The 11497-nt window shown below is 31.3% G+C and overlaps 1 protein-coding gene across 2 annotated transcripts in view; it reads left to right on the top strand.

The window, feature by feature from the left end:
* The window catches only part of LOC101900975 (3-phosphoinositide-dependent protein kinase 1), a 55085-nt gene extending 50080 nt beyond the window's left edge, over positions 1–5005 (top strand). For both annotated transcript variants that reach the window (XM_005187296.4, XM_005187298.4), the window contains exons 5-6: positions 13–287; positions 2076–5005. In XM_005187296.4, the coding sequence (XP_005187353.1) occupies positions 13–287; positions 2076–2471 (671 nt within the window). In that variant the 3' untranslated portion in view covers positions 2472–5005. The remainder of the gene's footprint in view (positions 1–12; positions 288–2075) is intronic.
* Positions 5006–11497: the final 6492 nt, after the last annotated feature.

Here is an 11497-nt window from a genome sequence, read left to right as displayed (position 1 = left end):
TTTCTATTGCAGACAGTTTTGATTTATCCGACATGGAGAAACACAAACGTTTGGAGGCCCAAAAATCGGACAAATGGCATGTCTTCGCCGAGGGTGAGGTCATTTTAAAGAAAGGCTTTGTCAACAAACGCAAAGGCCTGTTTGCCAGACGCCGCATGCTTTTGCTAACCACCGGACCCCATCTCATCTATATCGATCCCGTGCAGATGGTGAAAAAGGGAGAAATCCCCTGGAGTCCGGAATTGCGTGCTGAAGCCAAAAATTTCAAAATTTTCTTTGTGCATACGGTAAGTTGGTTGGCTTTATGGAAGGAAATGTATTATGTATTTTGGAATGACTGAGGGACAGAAATTAGGCTAAAGGAGGGCCATGAATTTCAAACATTTGGACTCATTTGTGAAATTATCAAAGTATATTTCAAATTAGTTTTCAACTCTTTTCAGGTGTGTTCAAAGAAATCTTTTAATCCAGAAATTTGCCATTTTTTTTCAAAATATTTGCACTCTCTTTTCTTAAATATGATTGAATATTCTTCCCTGGCATTTCATGGACTTCTTCTTTTAGAATTTTTATGGCATTTTCAAAATAAATAATTCTGGAATATTTGCCACAAATTAAACCACAACGAAGAAGAACACACGCACGCCAAATTTCCCATAAAAAAATAAATGCTGAAATTATTTTCATCTATAATTTTTTTCTTTCTAAAATTTAATCAAGCACATACGTGATGTGAATTTCTTTTTGTTATGCCACTTCTTCCTTTCTCGATGACTTGCCTTTCAATTGTGGTTACTTATTATGCTCCCACTCATTGACATAATCATCAATAAGAGTTGTGCAAATTATCTATTTGTATTGGTCTTCAGCGTCGCCGTGACGTCATACTCTTGCGATTTTTTTTCGAATATAAATAAAAAATGATGAAAATGAATCATTTTGTTAAAAAAAATAGAATAGAAATAAAACAATTCAGTCAGTATGGAATGTATCAAATTAAATTTAACGTTAATGTATACATCATCTAGATAAGGTACTTTCTTTGAAATCGTTTTGCTTTAAAAAATAAAAAATCTATAATTAACGAGATAATCTAGACATGTGCACTGAGCATGCATTTCATTTAAGAATTGTTATTAACAAATTGAAAACAAATAACTGCTGAAATTTAAAAAAAATATATCAACAACACATGATGACAGGCATTATCGATATTTTCTATTCGTTTGATAACTTTGTTCACATATTTGAATTAATGCCACACTTTTTTGAATATATTATGAGAAAGAGACAAGTTATCATAATGATCGGTAAAAGATACGAGATATTTTAAATTTTCATTTTTTTTAATTTGACTTCAAGAAATTTTCAAATCACAAAAATTAGTTTTTATTTTAAGTATGCAATTTTCAAAACAATTTTACAATAATTCATATATATATATATTTTTATTAATTGTTATCATTGGAATATTCGAATATCGCATATGAAAACCTTAATATTGAAGTTCCTAATTTCTTGTCTATTTTTGAAACGGGTCCTAAAAATAGTTTTTTTTTTTTTTTTTTTTTTTTTTTTTTCAATATTGTTCGCTTCAACACCGTTTGATTTGCTAAGAATATTTAAGGCCAGAGTATTTATTTTTAATTGAAATAACACATCAGCCTGATTTGCATTCGTTTCGGTGGTCTGCTCAAGTGGCGTATTAAAGTCTGCGAAAGCAAAACGAGTTCATTAGTACAAAAATAACAACAACAGCAAAACATCAGGTTGTCATTCATACAACACGTGATATACAAAGCAAAATATGAATATCGATTGCATCGAAATCGAAAAAGTGGAATTATGCAATAATATAAAATTAGAAAAATAATATAGGAACTCAACTCCTCTTTTTTGAAAGATTACTTTCCGTTATTTAAATTTAGTTCTTCATATAAAGTTTTTTAGACTTTTAAGGGATAGCATTCTCATCTTATCCCTTTTGACCTTTGGACGTGCTTAGGGCTTTTCCCTTCTTTACAGTATCACATGAATTTAATAATAATGAACTTTTTTCCTTTCTGTCTTTCTAGCCCAATCGTACCTATTATCTGGATGATCCTGAAGGTTTCGGCCTTGAATGGGTGGCAGCTATTGAGAAAATGCATCATCTTACCTATAAAGAACAAATAAATACCTCAAATTCAAATGCTGCTGCTGGTATTGTTTCCTCCTCACCATCCACCTCATCGTCCTGTTCGACAGCCTCGTCATCATCCACCTCCAATACAACCAACTCCAATGCAAGAATGGCAATGAATCTGAATAACAATAACCATAGTAATAACAACAATAACCATCACAGTCATTCAACGAGTTCGGTGGCAGTGAAAACCTCCTCAGCCATATCGTCGTCATCGTCAATAGCCCACAAGACATCATCATTACTGACAGCGCCGTTTACAATATTGAAAACGGCCTCAAATTAAATAGACTTTGCTGTTTTTTTTTTAATTACTAATAGTAATATTAATTAATAAGGAAAATGGATGGAATGGGTGGGTGGCTCTCAAGGATAATCATTTAGCGAAAACGATAAGCAATGGGAAGTGAAATGGAATAAAACCAACAAGAAAACCACAACATATACAACAACAACAACAAATAAAAATAATAATTATTAAAATACTAAATAATAATAATAAATTATACTGAGAAAATAAAACTGAAAATACCAGCCCTTAAACTCTCATAGAAAAATTATTTAAATTTAATTTTTTTATTTAGAACAAATTTTAGTTCAAAACCGCAAAACCTATTGAAAACAAAACAAAACCCCCAAAAATCCTATATACTTTATAAATATTATTATAGCATAATTATTAAAAAACTAAAAAAAGAAAACCTAATATAATTTATTTACAAAACACCACTTTATTACATTTATAAGTTCTTTATTTTTTTGGTAATAATAATATTCGTAATAAAATTAAATATAATTATTAATAATAAACATACATAAGCTTAATTATATAAGAAATTAGCTGAAAGGAAGTAAAATAATAATAATATTGCTACTAAACAAAAGAAAAAAGAAAAACAGAAAACAAACCAACTCTAGATAGTCTCAATTGCAAAACAAACATAAGAACGAAAAAAGTAATTATAATTTATCTTAGAAAGTATTTATTAATTATATCACTAAAATATTAAATAATAACCCCCACATCCCTCATAAATATCCTCACATAATCCATTTACCCCCTACTCCTCTGTACAATTTCCTCATATCTCCCTTAAAAAGAAAATGAAAAAAAAAAACAAAACCACAACTAACCTTCTAAAGTTTAAGCAATTTAGCAAAAATTTAGTGAAAAAACAAACGGTGAAAATATACACACAAGCATATGTAACATTAATAAACTAATCTAAATACAATTACATCGGGCGAATACAATAATTTCAATTCATTGAAAATATCCAAGTAATTAGACTTTAGACTGAAAACAGTTTATGGCTGAATGGATTTGGATTTATTTGATTGAAATGAAATTATTTATCTAACCCATAAATGAAAGTGAAATTAATAAAAAAAATTTATATAAATATTGAAAGAAATTTACGTAAAATACATTAGTTTTTAAAACAAAGAATAAGAAAAATAAACAAAAACCAAGAAAAAGAAGGAAACTTATATACACACAGAAAAAAACAAACTTATATATACACACACAGAAAAATATCGAAAAAGAAACCAACTACTATTACATTTAAGGATTATCTATGTAGAGGGAAGAAAAATTGGCGGCAAAAGAAAACGTTTTGAAAACATTTTTACAAAATTTTCAATAGGGATTCTTTTTGCTGTGGCCATTTATCATCTCTCTTTGTAAGGTGTAGATTTTAAATAAAACAAATATTTCCCCAAACCACTCCCCCACCCCCAAACTTCGAAGGAAAATGGTGTTGCGAGAAACCGGAACTAATTTCATCGCATTAGTCAATAATTTTGAGTATTTTCCGAAAAAAGTTGTAAATTTCTTTTGAATATTCTGACAGCACCATTTATCCCCCTGAAATCACCCCCTCCCCCACAAAAACTTGTATAAAAACCTCCCCTTAATTGATAATTTAAACAAAAATTAATTCTAATTAAAAACAAAAACAAAAAAACAAACAAGGCATATATTTTAATTTAATTGTAAAACGTAAAACAAAACAAAAAACTCCCCAAATCCCAAAACACATTTACAGTTATAATAATTTATTTAATTTATGTTTAATTTTTAATTTAAAACAAAAGAGAAATGAAACAGATGAAACAAAACAAACAGAAGAAGATGGATGAAAGGATAAATTAAACAAATAATAGCTCTCTTTTTTGGTACTGTGAATTGTTGAAACATAAAACAAATATTTTTGGCTTTATTCGATATAATTTAATTCCCCCTTTTTCCAAGGCCCCCTTCAGATTTTGTTAATTTTTTGTTTTATTTGAAAAAGAGAAAAGGAAACAATTTAGTTTTTTTTTGTTTCTTCTTCTTGAAAAGAGAAAACCCCAGAAATGTGTTAAACTTATTTTTGTTTTGTTTTCCAACTTTTTTCTATCTCTCTTATTCTTTGTGTTATATTATTTTTCATTTATTTATAAATTTATATTAATTATTATATTTTTTTGTTTGTAAATCAATTTAATCCTATGCTATTCATATTTATATTAATTATTACAAAATTTAAATGTTTATGTAAAGAATGAAAGAAAGAAAAAATGGAAAATCGAGATCAGCACTCACACCCACATTTACTACCTTACATTATTATTTGTTTCTCCCCCCAAATCCTCGTATCTAATAGCTATAACAATTTAATTTTATATATATATATTTCCTTCAATTTGTTTTGTTGGAGATATTTAAGAAAAAGACTTTAAAAACACACACACACACACACCATGAAAACAAAAATCAACATAAAAAACAACAAAAATAAAACCTTATTTGAATTTCAATTTTTTGCAAACCAATATCTTTGTTTCTTTTATTTCATTTCAATTTTTTTTATTAGTTGGTCAGTGTTTGCTTTAAATGCCCATGACATTGATGGCCGTATTACTAGGGTTGCCAGTTTATGTTTTTGGTAGGAAATTCGAAAATCAAAAATTTAAGTCTTTTTTAAATGCCAATCTTAACCTGGCATGTGCTTTGAAATTTTGGAAAAATATTTTTTTTCGAATTTAATTGGGTGTGGGCTCGAAATTTTCAACGGCTACCTTGGGAATTCTTAAAAGCATTTTGCGGCAGAAAAAAATAGAAAGCATTATCCTGATGTCTAGTTCGTTCAACGACATATCGATTCAGCATTTTTAGACCGGAATAAGTCAAAGATCCTTGGAAAAAGGAAATAGTGCGAAATCTGGATCTGCATCACAAAGCCCACAAAGAAGCCAGGGAACAGGGAGTTACGCAGGAAGTTTTTTATCTGGAAGTTTTTTTTTCACATTTTGCAGGAAAAAATAATTTTGTGACAGTCGGTCTGAGTTTAGATTTGTTCAAATTGGCCACGTTTGACACGAATTATGACCTTCAAACGGCCAATTAAACCGTCAAACGCTGCCCGAATGTTGCTCTGCGGTATTTTGACCCATTCCCGGCGAAGCGCTTGCTTGACCGACACTTTGGTATTTTTTTTAGTGCCAACCTTGCTTTCCAAAATACTCCAGACACAATAGTCCAACGGATTGGTATCCGGAGATTCGGCAGTTCAGCACTTTCGGCCAAGCGAAGCAACTCTTTATTTTTTTTGAGTCTATTTTCTTTCTGTTGCGGTGTAAATTCTTGCACTTTTTGAAATTTCAATGGCTTTACCCTGATCTCATTTTTCAAAATTTGCCGAATGGATTTTTGGGATATGTTCAGCTCAGGAGCCATTTTTCGGCCACTGCGACGCGGATTTCGATCAAGTTGCTCCTTTATTTTCGAACCATTTCTGCTGATGTTGCTGTTTTCTTCAGTCCACTTCCTTGACGTTGGGCTACGTTACCAGTATCACGGTAACGAGCGATGGTACGAGACACAAAATGTTTATTTCCATTTAATTGCTGGAATGCTCTAACGATATCCACTTGTGGTTTTCCAGCCAAATATAAATAAATCACACTTGAATTCCATTACGAATAACTTTTTTTGTGGGGAAAATTCTCACCAAACTACTTTTGTACGGTTGTAAACAATATAATGAGCTGTCACTGGAGTAATTTTAACAGCTGTCGGACGAGTGACTTAGAAACGACAGCAGTCAGAATTTGGTTGGAGTTTTTTCATATCACTCTGTAGAGATCTTAGTCATTTCAATATATTCCTCCTTTTTTAATATTCAAAAGATATTGGCTGAATTTTTCAACATTACTTTCCGTCGAATTTGATTATGGGATTTTTCTGGTCAATAAAATGTCAAAGTAGTTCCATCAAGCCGTGAAGCCGTTAGGAAAATTTTAGTATAATTCTTTAATTGCGGTGGCTATGAATGATAACATATCTTTTTATTTTCCTTTTCATGATTTTAGTTTCTTTAAAAATCGCTCACCTACATTCTTCTACCCTACCAGTATATATTTTTTTTCTTTTAAAATTTTATTTTATTATCTAATAAGCATATTAAATGAATTTTACAAAAAAAAATATTTTTTTTCTTTTAAAATTTTATTTTATTATCTAAGAAACATATTAAAAGAATTTTAAACCAAAAACCTTGCTGAAAATGTTTTTTTCAGAATAAATAAATAAAACAACTGCGCTGGTATACTTAATAAAATAAGGAAAGAGAACATAACTTCTAAAGCATCTTACAAATTAGTAAAAATAATTTTTATGTATACTAAATTTTAAATTTACATTTATCTAAAACAAAACAAAACAAAAAAATTCTAAATTAAAAATTTCGTTTAATTGGAATTTTTGAAACCTATTAAATTAAATTTGAAACAAACAAAGAACAACAAAAATGAAATTTATTTATTGTTTTAATTGGCCACAATTGGATATAAACAAAAGGTTTGTTAATTTTGGTTTTTATTTTAGTTTTAAAATTTGAAATATTTTTTTTTTTTTCAAAAAAAAAAAAATCTTTGTTCTTGAAAATTCACATTCGGTATTCTGTTTGAGAAAAATAGAGTCTCTATTTATTAGGCCATCCAATGGCTTCGATACGTACATTTCAGACCCCACAGAGTATATATATTCTATAAAATTCTATGTCGACTTAGCGATGTCCATCCGTCTTTGGAAATCACTTTAGCTTCCGAACGAAATGAAGTAGGTAGATAAAATTTTACTCAAATGTATATTATGTCTGCAGGACCATTGGTATTGAAAATGGGCCATGTAGGTCCACGTTTTGGTATAGCCCTCATAGAATGGTACCTCCCTATTTTCGGTATTTTGATGATTTTAGCGACATTATTCACAGGAATTGTTTCAAATTTGGTATTTGAGGTTCTTAATAGATACTACAGCCTATAAGAGAAATGTGTCGTTCCAGATCCACGCCTTCGTATAGCCCCCATATAACGGTACCTTCCGCTTTTCGGCATTTTGATGATTTTAGCGACATTTTTCACAGGAATTGTTTCAAATTTGGTATTTGAAGTTCGAAATGGATACTACAGCCTATGACAGAAAATTGTCGGTGCAGATCAACGTCTTCGTATAGCCCCCATATAACGCTACATTCCGCTTTTCGCCATTTTGGCGATTTTAGCGACATTATTCACAGGAATTGTTTCAAATTGGGTATTTGAAGTTCGAAATGGATACTACAGCCTATGACAGAAAATTGTCGGTGCAGATATAGCCCCCATATAACGCTACATTCCGCTTTTCCCCATTTTGACGATTTTAGCGACATTATTCACAGGAATTGTTTCAAATTTGGTATTTGAAGTTCGAAATGGATACTAAAGCCTTAGACAGAAAATTGTCGGTGCAGATTCACGTCTTCGTATAGCCCCCATATAACGCTACATTCCGCTTTTCGCCATTTTGACGATTTTAGCGACATTATTCACAGGAATTGTTTCAAATTTGGTATTTGAAGTTCGAAATGGATACTACAGCCTACGACAGAAAATTGTCGGTGCAGATCCACGTCTTCGTATAGCCCCCATATAACGCTACATTCCGCTTTTCCCCATTTTGACGATTTTAGCGACATTATTCACAGGAATTGTTTCAAATTTGGTATTTGAAGTTCGAAATGGATACTACAGCCTAAGACAGAAAATTCTCTATACAGGTCCACGTTTTCGTATAGCCCCTATCGGTAGTTTTAAGAGTTTAACAGAATTTTTAACGGTTTTTTGTTTTATTTTTTTTGAAAATTGCCAAATTCGTTCTAATATGGTAGATGGTATTCAATGTGCGGCCCGGTCGAACTTGCAGCTTTTTTACTTGTTGTTTTTTTTTCCAAAAGGAGATATAAAAATCCATTGAAAGTAGAGCTAAAAAGAGAACACATGTGAACGGAGTTTTAATTTTTTTTGGCAAAGTTATCTAAATAGATACCGCAAATTTCCCCATCAATTTCTTTTTGATATGAGGAATGTTTTGGTAGAAACTTTTGATTTTAAGTTTATACGAGGACTTGGTTCTATAGTGTCCGACTTAAAATGCAATATACTTTTGACAGAAATATAAAGTTTGGACCAAATCGGATATATCGCAATAGATTGAACGAATGAATAACCTGAAAGCTACATAGATCGGTTAATGAATTCTATCTCGAGGAAATGTGAAAGCGGTTCCGATTAGTTGTCCTTGCTGGAGGATCGCTATCTATATCACGCTCTTAATATATCAAATACAATTTCTTTAAATGCTTTAGATCGCTATTAGAAGAAAATTTATTTATAAATATCCGCTATCGTTGTAAAACTCGTACATTGGGTTGGTTATTTTTATACCCTCCACCTTGGAAAGGAGGGTATATTAACTTTGTCATTCCGTTTGTAAATATTCGTCTTAGACCCCATAAAGTATATATATTCATAATCAGCATAAAATTCTTAGACGATATAACAATGTCCGTCTGTCTGTCTGTCTGTCTGTCCGTCTGTGTGTTGAAATCACGATACAGCCCACATTATTTGACGTAGAGCGCCAAAATTTGGCAGAGCAATTTGCATTGTGTCTAGGATGGTTGGTATTGAAAATGAGTTATATCGGTCCACGTTCTGGTATAGTCCCCATATAACGGTACCTCCCGATATTCGGTATTTTGATGATTTATGCCATATTTTTTCACGGATTTGTCTGAAAATTGGTATTTGTAGGTCATAACGGGTCCCTGTGCGTGTGGCAAAACATTGCATGTATAGGTCCACGTTTTGGTATAGCCCCCATATAAAGGTACCTCCCGATATTCGGTATTTTATTTTTTTTCCACATTTTTTTAACGGATTTGTCTAAAAATTGGTATTTGTGGGTCATAATGGTTTCCAGCTCCGGTGGCGAAACATTGCATGTATGGGTCCATGGTTTGGTATAGCCCCCATATAACGTTACCTCCCGATATTCGGTAATTTGATAATTTTTGCCACATTTTTTCACGGATTTGTCTGAAAATTGGTATTTGTTGGTCATAATGGGTTCCAGCTCCCGTGGCGAAACATTGCATGTATGGGTTCATGATTTGGTATAGCCCCCATATAACGGTACCTCCCGATATTCGGTATTTTAGTTTTTAGCCACATTTTTTCACTGATTTGTCTAAAAATTGGTATTTGTGGGTCATAATGGGTCCTTGTTCGTGTGGCGAAACATTGTAATTCACGTCCACGTTCCACGTTTTGGTGTAGCCCCCATATAACGGTACCTCCCGATATTCGCCACATTTCTTCTAATGTTTCTTTTACCCTAAGGTGGAGGGTATTAAAAGTTTGGCCAGGCCGAACTTAATATTTTTTATTTTATTTGTTTAAATTTGCATGGATTTAAGCTGAAGAACGATTCTAATACTCCATCGACTAGCTAGCTAGTAGGGAGTTGTTGCGGTGGCACCAATAACCCGAAAACCGATGCAGAAGGCACAATCCCCCCAAACTGAATACCGGTCCCGTAACAGTATGGCGCTCAATAAAATTTTGATCTGTTACTGTATGCCATCAAAACGTTAGTTAATAATTAATATACCTTCAAACAACATTCTCATGTTTTACCGACTGAACTAGCCGAGCTATGTTGCGGGCAACCAATAACACGGAGGCTGAAGGCTCAGTTACAGTATGGCGCCCAATATGTATTTTGATACATAAACCCACGCACTTAAATTTAGGTTCTCATCGACATAGCTAGACGGGCTTTGTTGTTAGGGAACTAATAACCCAAAAGTCGTGCCAGATGGCATTACCCCCATGTCGAATGATATGTTTGCATCCAAATATATAGCAAGCAGCCCCAAATATATACATACTATTTCGAACGTGTATTTTTCTGCGTGTATATTTTTATATATATATTCTTCAATTTGTTTTTAATCAAATTAAGTTGAACAACTCCTAAAATAAAACCTTTACAAATATTTTAATGTATATACAGAAATAAAAGTTCGAAGGATATTATGCGTAATGTTTAGGGATACAGTCAGTTTTGCTATAGGATTGTTGGAATTTAACAAGGTGCTTAATATTAATAATTATAATTAAGAAAATTTAAAAAATAAACTAAACACTGAGAAAAAAAAAACGGTATGAAACAACAACAAACATTGTATACGATTTAAGGACCTAAAAAAAAGCGGTTTATGTTTCGTCAGAGTAGTAGTGTACGCTCAAATATCGATTGCGGTGTAGAGCCATATGCAAATCGAGGTGAAAATGTGGGTAAAGAGAGAGAATATAAATGAGAAGAGTTTTTAAAACAGAAAAATGTATATCCATTCTAACCGATATCCTATATTTTGCTTGAAAACAAATAACTTTTTTCAAAACCAAAACCAAAACCAAAAAAAAAAAAAAAAAACAAGAGTTAATTCTAACAAATATGTTTTCGCATTGGGTTTTCAAATTGAATATGAAGCTCATAATCGGTTATTTTATTTTCAATAAATATTTCTAAAAATATAAAATTAATTTCTTGGGACAAGGACATTTCCTGTTATTTAATTTTAGTTCTTCAGAATGGTCATTTCATTCTCACATCCCCAAAATAGATATTTAAACCCATGAGCTCTCTTTTCAAAGTTTATCTTACTCTTTAACTTACTTGTCGATATTTGAGTTAAAGTGCAATAAAAAATAATATTTTTGTATATAAATTATATTTACAAAACAATATACTATAAACATTAAATTATCACTCGTTACAAGCTCTATATATAAAATAAATATACACCTTATTAAGAAAATTAAATATAAATTATATTTAAAATTAAAAAAAAAACAACTTATATTTATTGTAAAATTTTCCGAAATATAATGGTGCAATACAGAAAAAGAGAAACAAAATAACATTCAATTCAAAAA

Source organism: Musca domestica, unplaced genomic scaffold (genome assembly GCF_030504385.1).
Source record: "Musca domestica strain aabys unplaced genomic scaffold, Musca_domestica.polishedcontigs.V.1.1 38, whole genome shotgun sequence".
Lineage (NCBI taxonomy): Eukaryota > Metazoa > Arthropoda > Insecta > Diptera > Muscidae > Musca > Musca domestica.
Note: the sequence above shows the minus strand (reverse complement) of the source record. Positions and strands in the feature narration are given on the sequence as shown.